Raw genomic sequence first — 15825 nt, 5'->3', positions numbered from 1 at the left:
GGGCAGGGTGCCAACCCACCGCAGGACACACACAAACACACCCACACACCAAGCACACACTAGGGCCAATTTAGAATCGCCAATCCACCTAACCAGCATGTCTTTGGACTGTGGGAGGAAACCGGAGCGCCTCCTATGACCACTGAAGTCTATTAATCTTAGCATCGTAGACGGCACTGCCACCCCCTCCCCTGAGGTAAATATCGTTTGGTTTCAAACACCACTGACACTTTCTTGCAGTACATTCGTCTTCAAACGATTCTGAACTGAATCGATTGGATACAATAACCTCAAAAATTAACAAATTCAGAAATGAAAACTCTAACAGAATGGTCGGAAGTATTGCTTAGAACTCCAGTGCCCGAGGCCGCCCCCACATAACGATCAGATGCCGACGCAACGAAACGGCACCACGAGTTGATCACGATGTTTTTACTTGGGCATTGGTGGCAGGAGCTGCAGACCAAAAAGCATCGAACTATGGGAGGAGCCACCATTTGCCAGAGAACCAATCAGCTTAGACTGCTGTACTAGTCATTTAAGGACGAACCAATCGTTACCCATCGTTGTACCCTTATTCTGAATACAACGAACACACCGCAGAAGCAGCTTGCCTTTGTTTCTGAGAGTGAAGTCTTTTTTGTTTTGAAAACATATTCATGCGAGAATAATTTGGTAGAACTTTACGAAGTCGGTGTTGATGGGAGCGGATTCCCCACGATCTGGCAGCTCATTTACTCTCGCACGACCATCCTCGAAAGTGACGGACTGCTTTGGAAATGACTGACATTGCCTTGTCCTGCAGGTCGACTCCTCCAAGCCTGCTCCAAGGTTTGGGTATTACCCACTCTGTCCAGCCATTTCAATGTTTCCATATACTTCGTTTACACTAAATACGCTAAGGAAAACCTAAATCTAGTTAGACCCGTCGTTAACACAAAATAGACCCGTAAAGTATTTTTCCTAAATTGTCACCCTACCAAAATAGAAACCCGTTGTCCACTAGGTCTGCAAAAACGAACTGATCAAATAGTACTTCAGGCTCCCATTCAGCTGTGGGTTACTCGTAAATCCAATTGGTAAAGTTTAAATTAAACGTCTCGGAGGCACCATCAACAAGAGGATTTTGAATGGGTACCTTAGGAAGAAAAGGGGTTTTAAAAGCTGTGTGTGCCTCCGTTTCTTAAAATACGCAGATTAGATGTGCTGGCGTTGTTCAAGTGTCCCTAGCATATGTGTGTGTGTGTGTGTGTGTATTCACCCTGCGATGGACTGGCGCCCTGTACGGGTACTATACCACTGTTGCACACAGAGGTTGGTGGGTTACTAGTGCCCTTGCCTTCGATAAGAAGGTTATGGCTATGGACGGATTTCATTTGGTACATAAACCCAACTCCTGCTATCTTCATAATCACAATGCAAACTGGTGTAAAAGAAATCAATCTGAGCTGTTACTTCCAATTCCTTTTCAGACCCACTTCCTCCCAAAGTAATCAAAGAAAAGGCACTTTAACTTTGGACAAATGTATATGAATTATTATTAGCCAACCTAATGTGAAGAAAATCTAAATGATCACAAGAAGTGTACACAAACACCTCACAGACATTACTGGGCAGGGATTTGAAGACAGGAGATCAAGCTTTAAGGAGTAGTGCTAACTACTTGACTATCATGCCGACGGGTTTAAAAAAAATAAAGTATTTGTTTTGTTAGTTGATAGCAGTTAGTAATGTTTAACACATTGCTTGGAAGTGAACTTCTAAGCTTTATTGTAACATTAGCGTGATGCTGGTTTTTTAAGATGCGGAAGGGAAACTAAACTACTGAAGACAACTAACAAAGAAATGGTAACACTGAGACAGATTGGTCTTCTCAGATTCAAATTCTAACTTCAAGGTAAAGCAAGGTGTTAGAGAGTGGCGACGTGTTGCATGTTGATTAGCACATTAAAAGAACAAAAAATTCTCTGTACCCGATAAGAAACTTATGAAACTGTAAATCTTCCCTAAATGTGACTTGAAATGCTCCCCTCCATTTCAGTTGTATCACATGTTAATTATGGTATTTTTTTACAGAACTTTCAGATATTGGTGGCACATCTCAATCAAATACAAGCAGGTTGCACAATGTCTGCACATTTATTCTACTGTACATTTCTTTGTGCTGACCATTAACCTAACTTCATGTTTTAGGATAACTGATCACCCCAATGCAACTTGTTGCTTCCTCCACTCAGAGATCATTGTTATTAAATAGTGATTTAGTTTAACAAATATTTGAAACTACACAATAGTAAAAAGTCACAAATCATTATATGTTTATAAATTATCTTTATTAATCACATTTTCAATACACTATTTGGTATAACAGTTACAGTAAGTTTAAGAAACCCTTTGAACCATTATTTAAGTAAAAGCTTTAAAGCACAAGCTTGTTCAAAACTCTGGGAAAAGCTTCCTAGCATCACATTTTAAGATAAACCAAAGTAAACATTGACAGAGATGTTTTATAATGTCAAACAGAACGGTAAAAACATCACCTTTGCTTTTTTAATGCATTTATCATCAATAATGGTGGTAAATGCACTAAATAACATTTTATAACGTACATTCATTAAAGGAAAAACAAAGTATGCTCTGAACTATAAATAGTTATTATTTATACTTTATGTATGTGGACTGTTAGTCATTTCACTCTCTCATTTTAGCTCAGATTAAGCTTCATACAGTACAGGTTGCAAATGTGGTTCCTGTTTTATCACTAATGTGAACAATTTAAACTGTAATGCAATTACAATGCTGTAAAACAAAGTACAGAGCAATACTTTTAAAAACCTGATTAATAAACACTCCAAAAAAACAAACAGGAAAAACATGGAAAACAAACGACTGCTCCAGTTAAACAGCAGCTGAGCAAAGAAGCAGGCAGCTTCTGATCTCGAGAATCCAGCTCCTACAATTCTTAATGGGTCTGTGTTTTGTGTATTATTTTATATATTAAACTATGATTTTGAAATAAAACAATAATTTAATAATGATGTATCTAAATGTAACAATTATAACCTCAGGTTCCTAAAAAATAAAACCTTACAAAATGAAGGCGCACTTTACACTTAACACTCAGATCCAGCTTGTACTAGTCTGAAAAGGTCTGAAGAATGGAGATGTACTAGTTTACAAGACCCTGAACGCAGCATAAAAATAAATCTCCCAAATAAAATAATAATAATAAGGTATCCACACTGCTACAATATAAAAAAAAAAAAAAAAAAATTAAACCACCACTCAATATGAAGAAAGAGACCATTCTAACATGCAGACTGATTTGTGGAAAACAAAAATGGTAGGCTGGGAATAGTCCTACATTAGATCAACACCTGCAACAAAGTGATAGTTCACCTTGTCATTAAGCATCACTCGCTTCCAAAATTTGTAAAAAAAAAAAAATAGCCAGAAAGAGAGACAGTCACAGATGTTCCAAACTATGACCAGAATGTCCTCACAATGGCTCATCAAAAAAAGAATATGTTAATGGAGAAGAGCCAGAAATGGGATTTCACTCTCAAGTATCCAACCACAAAGTCCAAATATACCTTATTTGCATTCCCAGTCAAGAAAAGTGTAGAAATAAGAGACAATTCTTGCTAGAACATAAAGTAAATGAGGAAGATTCAGCAGAAGACTCGTGCTCAGACTTAAAGTGTAAGTGGGTTAGTGGGCACATTCAGGGTTAACTGCCAACATGTGTGTATTTTGCTTTACAAGTGCCTTGAGCATGTGAAAGACGGAATATAAATAAAATTATTATGTAAAGTGTGCTTAATAATTAGGAAATTAACAGCTGTGATATTCATAAATCTGTCTTTTTGCCGGATGTAGAGTGAGGTTTATGATTTAAAAAAAAAAATGAATTAACATGTATTTAGTTTCATTGCACTCTTTCACCCTTTAAATTCTTTGGAACCTACCTAACAAGGTTGGCAGAATTACTTTTAGATAAGTCTATCCATCCAATGATTTCCTGCACCAGTGTTTCATGATCAGGACAACAGGCCGCCAGAACACTCTTGGCAGCATTGTCTACATGACTGGAATCGCCACCAATAATACCATCAAATGTACATCATCCTGTGATCCAAATATATACAAATTACAAGCAGGCGCAGACACTCAAGCAAATTATGAATTGGTTCAACTCGCCCTCTAAATTACAGAGTTGTGAGAAGTAAGCCAAGTCTGCGTAAAGGCTGGAACTGGAAAAAAAACCTGAAAATAAAAAAACAAAGTGGAACAACAGACCAGGAAGAATTAGCTGAATATCCAATCAGAGGTACAAACATTTCTTCACATTAAGTGGTTGTTTTGCTTATGCTACTTAATTTTATAATACCTTAACCTAACTGCTGGCTTACAGAACCATAAGCAAGTTGAGCAACTTGAACTTCAACACTTTTCTAAAAAATAAAATTAAAATAAATAATAAATTTGTCATTTCTATTCACTTGTTTACACAGAAGCATTTAATAACTGCATTTAAAATGGAAGTTGCTTTCTTCCCTAGTGTGTGACATCAACTTTTTTTATTAAGTCACTGAGGCTACGTAAACAAACTGCATCCTGCATTTCTGCAATGTGTCTTCTACATGTGAATTTTCTGGTGTCTGATAAAGCTAGTCTTCAACGAGAATTTCTTTCCACATTCAGTGCAACAAAATGGCTTCTCTCCAGTGTGAAACACTTGATGGAGCTGAAGGTAATATAAATTTGAGAAGGTTTTCTTACATAAAGTACAATATGGCTTGTCTGCAATGTGAAGTGTTTGATGTTTCTGAAAACAATGTTCGTCTGAGAAACTCATTGTGCACACTTTACAACAATATGGCTTTTGTCCCAAATGAACCTTTAGGTGCCTTTGAAGATCACAATTACGAACAAAACTTTTCCCACATTCAGAGCAACAATATGTTTTTTTTCCATTATGAATTTTCTGGTGCTCTTGTAGGCTACACTTATCTGAGAAACACTTTCCACATTCACCACAGTAATATGAATTTCTTCTACTGTGAGTTTTCTTGTGCTTTTGAAGATCATTTTTTGTCGAGAAACGTTTCTCACAGTCTGAACAAGAATATGGTTTTTGCCTCAGGTGGATTTTCTGATGATGAAGAAAAAGTCGCTTCTTTTTGAAAGTCTTTCCACAATCACTACAAAAATATGGTTCCTCTCCAGTGTGAATCCTCTGGTGCAACTGAAAAATCCATTTATTTTTGAACATCTTATTACACACATTGCACTGATTTAGATCAGCCGCTGTTGGGATTTCCTGTGTAACATCAGAGTTATCTGCTTTAGTAGTTTTCCATAAAGCTTCTGTCCCACATTGTAATGACGAGTATGTTCCATTCACAGTCATTTTCCTCTTCACATTTTCACATTCTAAAGGAGTCTCGTTCATTTTGGTGTGCAGCTCTTCTTGTGAAGAGTTATGGTCGGCTGGACAGAGTGAGAAGTCACTCCCTTGCACTGCAGGATTGAGAGGGAGATAAAGAGAAAATAGTTATATGGCTAAAGTTCTATTACAATACTTTTAAACTGGCTTAATCTAACTCAGCATGTTTTTGTTAACAATAATTAATTAATGGACTGGTAGCACCGAAACCATGAGAAAATACTATTTTTTATAAAACAAGACATATATTTGATATCAAGCCAATATTTTCTTATATAATATGCTACCGTGGCTGTTATGGTTTGCCAACATTCATATTATACTTTGCTTCCATAATATTTTTATGAATATCTTTTTATATAATACGCCACTGTGGCTGTCCGTTTGTCTGTCCAGGACTTCAAATCACCTACAGCTCACAAACCGTTTGGCCTATTGACCTGAAATTTGGTACACATATACTATGTGACCTCTACTCTCCGCTTTCGGGGTGATGATTTTTATTACTCTTAATTTTAAATTTTATTTTATTGTAGAATAACTTCTCAGCAGCAGGGTGGCTGTGCAACACATGCGTACGGGCGCCGTTCTCATCCCTACCACCTTCACCGTCACTTCTCCTACCTCTTCATATCTTAAATCAGGGATGGGCAAAGTCATTCCTGGAGGGCCACTGGTTTTTTTTCAACCCAGTTGCTTAATTAGAAAACAATCCTTGCCAATAGATAGATAGATACTTTATTAATCCCAAGGGGAAATTCACATACTCCAGCAGCAGCATACTGATACAATAAATAATATTAAATTAAAGAAAGATAATAATGCAGGCGAAAAACAGACAATAACTTTGTATAATGTTAAATGTTAACGTTTACCCCCCCCGGGTGGAATTGAAGAGTCGCATAGTTTGGGGGAGGAACGATCTCCTCAATCTGTCAGTGGAGCAGGACAGTGACAGCAGTCTGTCGCTGAAGCTGCTCTTCTGTCTGGAGATGATACTATTTAGTGGATGCAGTGGATTCTCCATAATTGATAGGAGCCTGCTGAGCGCCCTTCGCTCTGCCACAGATGTTAAACTGTCCAGCTCCATGCCAACAATAGAACCTGCCTTCCTCACCAGTTTGTCCAGGCGTGAGGCGTCTTTCCTCTTAATGCTGCCTCCCCAGCACACCACTGCGTAGAAGAGGGCGCTCACCACAACTGTCTGATAGAACATCTGCAGCATTTTACTGCAGATGTTGAAGGACGCCAGCCTTCTAAGGAAGTATAACCGGCTCTGTCCTTTCTTGCACAGCGCATCAGTATTGGCAGTCCAGTCTAATAATTACATTTCATGGCTTGTTATTGCTTTAACTCTGCTATGTCAAGTCATTCTCATATCCTAGATTTTTTTCCATTCTAAGGATATCATCCAAATATTTTGAAGTGTAAAACGGATGGGTAATTCTCAATCCTTCACTTTCTCTTCTCTTTCCTTCCAAGTATTTAATTTAACCAAATAGTGCACAATAAATGCACACAGGTGTAAAGGATAACAAGCAAAATGGTTAACTGCTGGTTTCTTTTGTCATTTATTTACTTATTGATAATAAGGAGCAATTAAAAACCGAGAATGCAGCTGTTTAAGACTTAAATAAGCAATAAAAGGTTCAAAATCTTAATGAGGGAGATAACTAAAATAAAGCAGAAGATGTTTCTAGAGCAGGGGTGGGCAAAGTCATTCCTGGAGGGCCGCAGGTTTTTGTTCCAACCCAGTTGCTTAATTAGAAAACAATCCTTGCCAATAATTACATTTCATGGCTTGTTAGTGCTTTAACTCTGCTATGTCAAGTCATTCTCATATCCTTGATTTTTTTTTCCATTCTAAGGATATCATCCAAATACTTTGAAGTGTAAAACGGATGGGTAATTCTCAATCCTTCACTTTTTTCTCTTCTCTTTCCTTCCAAGTATTTAATTAAACCAAATAGTGCACGATAAATACACACAGGTGTAAAGGGTAACAAGCAAAATGGATAACTGCTGGTTTCTTTTGTCATTTGCATCTTATTGCTAATAAGGAGCAATTAAAAACTGAGAATGCAGCTGTTTAAGACTTAAATAAGCAATAAGGGTTCATAATCTTAACAAGGGAGGTAACTAAAATGCAGCAGAAGTATTTCTAGAGCAATAAGTGCTTCTTATTAAGCAATTGGGTTGGAACAAAAACCTGCAGCCACTGCGGCTCTCCAGGAATGACTTTGCCCACCCCTGTCTTAAATCATTCTTGAGGCAGATTGAACACTTAAGTGCCAGCTTAAGTGAATAACTAAGAAAAACGTACGGCAACACAGACACTGACTTAATTAAAGATGCTGACGAAAAAAGAGAAGAAGTGGACCATTAGGGTGGAGAAAAGAAGAGCTGCTCAGGAAGGAGCAAGCGCATCAACCTCTGAGCAAACAAATGCTAAACATACAGAGAAAGAGGATGAAAACTATAAGTCAAGTGTATTCACTGCACATTATTGTGCAGTCCGCCGTTACTAGTTTACCCATAACAACATTGAAATCTTGGCTGAAATACTCTGTTTTACTGAGTACTCAGTACCCAAATACCAGGTACCTCAAAAACAATGTAAGATGCTTCCCATTGGGCAAGATACAATAACATTGTAACTGCAGTGCTGTATCTGAACAGGTATGTGGCAGCCTTTGATATGCAGCAGCACTCTGTACTACACATAATTCTAAGTCACATTGTTAAAACTTGTGATGACTAACTAAAACAGCAGCCACCGACTGGTTTATTTCACAATATAAATTTAATATAAATGGTGAATTTCCCCTTGGGATTAATAAAGTATCTATCTATCTATCTAAAACTAGACTGTAACAGGAAAATTAAAAAAGGAAGAAACAAAAGCAATCACAAAATGTTTACACATTCGTCACTAACAGAAGTTTTTTTCCACTTTAGAAAAATACAGTGATCAATATTTTGCGTAAATATCAAATACAAATTCACCCTTTAAAATTTAAGGTATGTGATAATATATGCAGAAATGCTGTAGCTGTTCATAGTGTATAACTTGTACTGCAGTTTAACTTACTGTATATACATAAAAAAAAATTACCACTGAAAAATCATACAAATAAAACAGTTCTAAAACCCCACATTTTGCTTACCTGTAGAGATTTGCTCTTTTTGATCAGAGCTGTGGTCAATTTGCCTGGTCCACTGTATACACTCAGATCTGTTCTGCTCTGCATCTTTGCTTGCATATTCCTCTTCAAACACCTCCATTTTAAGGTGAGCAGAGTCATTGTCAAAAACCTCCTCTTTAATGCAAATAACATCCAAGTCACAAAATTCTTCCTTTATATTAAGTAATGACTGGTCACAAACCTCCACTTTATGATAATGTATATCCTGGTCAATAACTTCCTGTTTAATATTAATAAATCCCAACTCACTGGCTTCCTCTTTAATATGGACAAATGGTAGTTCTGCACTGTCATCAGCATTCATACCAACATCTGCGTTAAGGTCCTTAGTAGTAGTGTTTTGGGGACTTTCATGACTGTCTCCGTTTACATCTTGAAAACAGTCTAGTTCTTGAATTTTCAAGATAGGTGTAACAACATCTTTTGTGTTTACCATCTTCATATAGATTGGTGGATCTTCAAATATAGTGCGATCTTCCTTATCTGTGAGAAATGGTTTACAAATATAAACAAATGAAAACCATATAATATGAATTGTGTTTCAATATCACTTCTATCCCAATCACAGCAAAAGACTACCTTAAAGGAAAATTTAAAGCAATTCTAAAATACTCTTCAAAATATGTTTTTCAAACTGTATTTCCCTAGACAACAGCAAAAAATCATTAAAACAAAACAAGCATTATTTTCAAAACAAATTTTAGTGAATTGCAGGAAACAATGCAGAAAATTATTTTTCAATCCAAATAAACACATTCTTAGGCTACATTCAGTAATTTGTATTATACATATGTATCAAAAGAAACTTGTACATTTTTTTTTACAATTTTAGTTAGAGAAGAAACATCCTTCCAGTGTTAAATTTATTAATAGTGCACCAGTCAATATTTTATAGTGGAGTCTGATCACCAGTATAAGTACATGCCCCAATCACAAAAGTCAAGCGAGTGATTTAGTGTGAGCCTTTCAAACAGATCTTGAAGCATACATTTTACACAGCGATTAAAACAGATCTGATTTGTTGCAGCCTGCAGATGAGACATTTAATTTTACATTTCATACATAAATTTTGCAAGAACATCATGAGTTGGATTAAAAATGGTTATCGGATACATCACCTCTTTGATTTTAACTTATGCTTCATCTTTCAAATTACTTTAAAGTGGTCACATTTCTTTAATAGTGAGAAAAAAAAAAATGGCCGAACACCACCACGGATCAAAAGTGTACAAAGTGTACAAGTTACTACACATCAGCTCTACAGCCTACAACAACATTGCTGTTTTTTGTGCTTTGCAGTTTATCATTCAAAACATGAACTTACAAATACTTTTACCTTGTGCAGACTTAAATTTGCCATTTGTAATTTATTGAACACTCAAGAAATGTATTTAATTTTATTTCTTGAAGGTTAAAGTGTATTTTTGATTATTCTCTAAGCACAATTTAATTTTCCAAAGGGCAAAATCTAAACTACAGTATATACAGATTTCCCTGTGTCATGCTAATTCAAGATGTCACATTTGCCAAATAAAAATTAATGTGGTAAAAGGCCCTGGCTATTTAGGATTGTGCATTTAAAATATGACAAACATATGCTCTAAAATTGTCTAGACTCTTAAATTTGCCACTACTAATTTATGTAGTATTCAATAAAGGTATACAGTTAAAATTAGAATTAGTCAAGGGGTGAATCCTTTCGCCAGGTGTGGGCTACAACTGTTCTATGTCATTTTCTGACAACAAGACACATTTGTACACCCTTGTCAGTTTCTTTTACAATGTTCTACACCTCTAACTTCTATAAAGAGATCTGTAAATTCCTTGTATAGAAAGATTTTGCTCTTCCCTTTTATCCAGTAATTCAAACAATTATCTTGAGCTGCTTTGTAAGAGGCTCCATTAATAGAGCACAACTTAAAAGGCCTGTTTGCATGAATAAAAATGGATTTGTTGATCGGCATTACACTTTTATCTCCCTGATTTTTAACTGATGCAATGTCTTGCCAATTGTATTACGCACTAAAGCCAACAGATAATATTTTAAATAATAAATTATACTGTGTTAAAATTACAGTTTCACAGACAATAATTCAATTCATCTTTCGTTTTCTCCTAGGCTTTTGATAAAATGTACTCTTTTTTATTTTGTAAGTTTTATACCTTATGTTTAATGCTACTCAATGTTGGTAACTTCTATAATGAATCATATAATTAATCATCACTACAGCCTTTAAACCCAAACATTAACAGGTTAGGATACTAAAAGTAGCATGATGTTGACAGTGATGAAATGGCCATGTGTCTTGTATGTTATGTGCTTTCAATCAACATAGTAAACATACTGTTTTAATCTAATTACAAAAAGAGGAGTTGAAGTCAGTGGTATCCTAAATTGAGGAGTCAGTGCTATAGTTGAAGGTTTTGTATACCGAATCCAGAGTTCTGATAACAATGGCAGTGCAGGGATAATTACCACCAGGCAGAAGGACTATGCTGCAGAAAACAATTTAATCAGTGTCCACAAAGTTTAAATTGGAGAAGTGGCAAAATCATCAAAGATACAGCAGTTGCCGAGTTCTTCATTTTTATTTATTTTTTTGCCTCAACCACTTTGGATAAACAATTTCATTACTAGTAAGCGTGTGGATATTCTTTTCAACATAAAACGCATACATAAATTCAAGTACTGTAAAATGCATTAAGTCAAAGTAAATGTATTTGTCTGCATGTCCTCCTCAATTACTTCTTTTAAAACAATTGGAAAAATTAGATACTTATGTCACTAAGGTTCGTTAAAACTGTATAAAAATCCATCTGGCGACAAAACATAACGCGATATAAAAACATCTCTGGACATGTCCCTCGTGGTCTATGATAAGGTCCATCATTCCTCGTCAGGCGGCGATTCGTTGCCACCGACCGTTAACCTTCTAATCGAACAGTTAATTATCTGGTCTCCGCGTGCATCTGTACAAAGGCTTTAGCTATTACGGTTACCAATTGCATTCGCAGAGGTTTATATATACATTCGCATTATTATTTGAATTCTTCAGGTTAAGTACTGGGCAATAGTGTGTAATCCTTTACAAAACAGCGAAAACGACGTAAACAGGGTTCCTTTTCTGGGGGAGGGGTGGTGGTGGTGGTATTAGAAGAGTACGGCCTCTTTTAAGGATATTAAAGCACACTTTCTGTGAGAATCACAACCTAAACAACAGTTCGATATCGGTTTTGCAAGGATTTCACAATCTGCAGAATAAATAAAAACGATGTGAACATGGGTGAGCCAAAGTACAAAAATTAACCATGAGACACGTGTTTTTAAACCACACTGCCAAATAAAAGCTATAAAGGCCAGCTTCTAAATTCAGCCAGATATCGTCAATAAAATAAACGGTCAGTTAAATCAGCGGCCCACCTTTGCCCACTCACCTTTTATTCCTGCCCCATTGGACGTACCGACATTCCCACACGTAGAACTGAGAATGTCCCTCTCGGCACAGCACTTGCGTTTTTGGCTCTCCAGCTGCAGCTTCAGTATTTCGATTTCTTTTTCCTTCAAGGCGAACTTGCGCTGGTAATACGAAAATGTCTGATCGACATGATCCGTAAATTCGGTCACGATCACCTCTACGGCTAGCAACACTGTCTCCTCGATGATGAAGGCGAGGTAGTTTTCGACTTCTGTTCCGGTTTTCAGAAACTTACCCTGAAGTTTCTGTACTTGCGCTTGTAAAACGGAAAACCCTCCGTCCATCAAGTCACAAAATTTAATAAGCACTGCCCGTGAAGTGGCCCTCACCTCTCGCTCAATCGTGGCTGCCAGCTGCTCTTTAAAGGCAGCTGAGAAAACCCCGCAGTCCATAGTCTCTCTGAGCTCAGGCTTATCTAGAAGTTTCTGCGTTGCGTTCCCGCCGCCTTTGTCCTCTTGACAACTGGAGACGTTGTCCGTAAAATGTGCCTCACTGATTTTTCACGTGAGACCGTGTAACGCATCGATTGCTGTAATAACGTTCTTCCTCGCTAGCTTTCATATTTTTCAGGGTACGCCACAACTTCGCCGCAACAGCCTCTTACGCAATCCCCGAGCCGAATGGCCGGCAGCTGTTAGTAATGCCGCAGCTTACACAATCCCGGAGCCGAATGGCCGGCCGCCACTGCTTTGAAAACTATGCGGCTGATATCGTCGTCGACACGTGATGACGTATTTCCCTCAAGGCGGAGAGTTGATCTGATCTGGAAGGTAAAACACGGTAGGTACACTTTCAAAATGGATGGATTTAATCGTTTAGTAAATATATTAAGTTGGTATTGATGCATTTGTTTCAATTTTAGAAAGAGCGGAGACAATAAAGACGTTTACATTTAATGTCGTCGACTGCAACGAGTTACGTTTGTGATTATGTTGCTGTAACCTGAGGATGGTTAGATACGTCCAACAGTGAAGCTTTCAAGACAAATCCTTCTTTCAATGGGAAACTCATTTAGTTTTTATCGGGTTGAAGCTCACAACGTAAACATTTTATTATCAATGTTTAACCAGAGCGAGGCCAGGGGCCTGGTTCCAGTTGCCTTCCAATGTACAATTAACGTTATAAAAGGCGTTAGATGTACATTGATTAATTTGAACAAAAATTGGTATGGAATGATCCATTCATTACTTCCATGTAAAATTCACTTTAATGATACTGTATAAAATCATTTAGTAGAAGTTTTTTTAGTACAACATTTTCTGTGGAACTGGGACATGTGGAGGTTTGGGGTGGTCTGTTTTTAGCCTTATTGTGATGTACTAGTGATTCCAGCAACATTTAATCCACAGGTAAACCTCAAATTTCACTTTGCAAAAAGAACTACTAAACTGTGCCAATCCTTGACCAATCAAATTCACACAGTTTATTCAGGGAGACAGGCATTTTAATGTATACCCTCCCCAAACAGCCACATACATACTCATGTAATCTGCATCCTTGTGGCAGTCAGGGCTGTAGATTCCGAGTCACAGATGGAGTTGGAGGCAATTATCAGATTGTTGGAGTTGATAAAAGTGTACCGCCTCTGACTCCAACTAAATAATTTATAATATAATATGTTATAAATTACAGTTTCACATACATTAATTCAATTCATCTTTCGTTTTCTTCTGGGCTTTTAATAAAATGTACCCTTTTTTATTTTGTAAGTTTTATACTAAAAGTAGCATGATGTTGGCAAGTGATGAAATGGCCTTGTGTCTTGTATGTTATGTGCTTTCAATCAACATAGTAAATATACTGTTTTAATCTAATTACAAAAAGAGAAGTTGAAGTCAGTGGAATACTAAATTGAGGTGTCAGAGTCCGCACTATAGTTGAAGGTTTTGTATACCGAATTCAGAGTTCTGATAACAATGGCGATGTAGGGATAATTCCCACCAGGCAGAAGGACTGTGCTGTGGAAAACAATTTAATCAGTGTCCACAAAGTTTAAATTGGAGCATTGGTAAAATCATCAAAGATAGCAGTTGCAGAGTTCTTAATTTTTATTTATTTTTTTTGCCTCAACCACTTTGGGTAAACAATTTCACTGCCAAAAAGGCACTTTTCCCCTGTTTATTTTAATCTGGAGCATTTGTTTGAGAAAGGTATGGGCCCTTCTCTCAAACAAAGGTATGGGCCCTGCAGCTTCTCTTTTTATTTCAAAACATTCCAATATACATCAATAAATAATTTTTTAAGAAATTAGATTCAACCATAACCTCATTTATTTGGAATTCAAAACATCCACGTATCCAAAGAGCGACCCAAAGACCTAAGGCGGTAGGTGGCATGGCTCTACCTAACTTTTAATTTTATTACTGGGCTGCAAACATACAAACTATAAAATCCAGGACATGGACACAAATAGACGAACAGACACAGGCTTGGTCTGCAATAGAAATAAAATCCTGAAGTACTTCTTTATATTCGTTGCTTTGTGCCCCAATAAATGCAAGTTATTGTCAATATACTAACAACCCAATTGTGCTTCACTCAATCAGAATATGGAACCAATGTTGGAAGTATTTTAAGATAGAGAAGCTTTTATCTGTGGCACCTCTGCACGAGAACCACCTTTTTTCACCCTCGCAAACATATTCGGTTTTTAATGTCTGGAAAACATTTGGGATTACATCACTTAGACATCTGTACATAGGCAACGTCTGTGCATCCTATGAACAATTACATTCCAAATTTAACTTTCCAGGAACACATTTCTTTCACTACCTTCAAATAAGAAATTTTGTTAAACAGAACCTGCCCAATTTTCCTCACCTCCCACCTCCCTCTATACTGAAAAAAATATTGCTCCGTCTCAAGGACTCAGATAGCATTTCTGTAATACAGTATATAAAAGCATTTTACAGTCCCTTCCTTTCAAAGATCCAAGAGGATTGTGGGAAAAGGATCTCTCAGTCAACATATCAGAAAAGGAGTGGAAGGTAGCAATGCAGAGAATTCACTCGAGTTCCATATGTGCAAAGCATACAACTATTCAACTTAAAATTATATATCGAGCACATCTGTCTCATTTAAAATTGTCCAAAATGTTTCCAGGGCAAGATCCAACCTGCAAATGCTGCAATCAAGTTCCAGCCTCACTTAGGCCACATGGTCTGGGCCTGCACCAAATCAACATCATTCTGGACCACAATATTTAAATGCCTATCAGACAGTCTTGGTGTCAAAATACCTTCTAACCCATTAACAGCTGTGTTTGGTGAACACCCAGATGGGCTTAAAGTGGAGAAGGACAAACAAACGGTAATTGCCATTACTACACTATTGGCACGTAGACTTATCTTGCTCAACTGGAAGAATCCTAACTCGCCTATTCTAAGTCATTGGGTAACTGATGTTATATACTATTTGAAATTGGAAAAAATCAAATTCTCACTTAGAGGATCTGTGCAGAACTTTTTCAAAACCTGGCAGGATCTAATCAGTAGCATTTTAGAATAAGCTTTTAAAGCACTGAGGAAGAAGATTCTCCATTTCTTTTTCTTCTCTTTTATCTTTATCCGCTTATTAATTCCTTGATTTACTTATTTTTACTAGTTTTACTCTGCTGGCCATGCTGTCTTTCTCAGGGGTGAGGGTTGATTTGTTTTTTATCCTATTTTTGTAAAAATTGATCTATTTATATAGA

The 15825-nt window shown here is 36.9% G+C and overlaps 1 protein-coding gene across 1 annotated transcript; it reads right to left on the bottom strand.

The window, feature by feature from the left end:
* Nucleotides 1-2308: 2308 nt before the first annotated feature.
* Nucleotides 2309-13128, bottom strand: LOC114662027 (zinc finger protein 260-like). The gene is made up of 3 exons (XM_028815308.2): nt 12091-13128; nt 8617-9138; nt 2309-5523 (listed from the first exon to the last, which is right to left on the bottom strand). The coding sequence occupies exons 1-3, from the start codon at nt 12521-12523 to the stop codon at nt 4640-4642; spliced, it is 1839 nt and encodes a 612-aa protein (XP_028671141.1). The 5' UTR covers nt 12524-13128; the 3' UTR covers nt 2309-4639.
* Nucleotides 13129-15825: the final 2697 nt, after the last annotated feature.

Source organism: Erpetoichthys calabaricus, chromosome 12 (genome assembly GCF_900747795.2).
Source record: "Erpetoichthys calabaricus chromosome 12, fErpCal1.3, whole genome shotgun sequence".
Taxonomy (NCBI): domain Eukaryota; kingdom Metazoa; phylum Chordata; class Cladistia; order Polypteriformes; family Polypteridae; genus Erpetoichthys; species Erpetoichthys calabaricus.
The sequence above is the reverse complement of the archived record's forward strand: the minus strand, read 5'-3'. Positions and strand labels throughout refer to the sequence as shown.

Coding starts and splice junctions, on each gene's coding strand:
- LOC114662027 (XM_028815308.2), bottom strand. CDS start 12,523: ATGGACTGCGGGGTTTTCTCAGCTGCCTTTAAAGAGCAGCTGGCAGCC. Junction 9,139..12,090: donor CAATGGGGCAGGAATAAAAG/GTGAGTGGGCAA, acceptor CATTTCTCACAG/ATAAGGAAGATCGCACTATA. Junction 5,524..8,616: donor AAAAGAGCAAATCTCTACAG/GTAAGCAAAATG, acceptor TCAATCCTGCAG/TGCAAGGGAGTGACTTCTCA.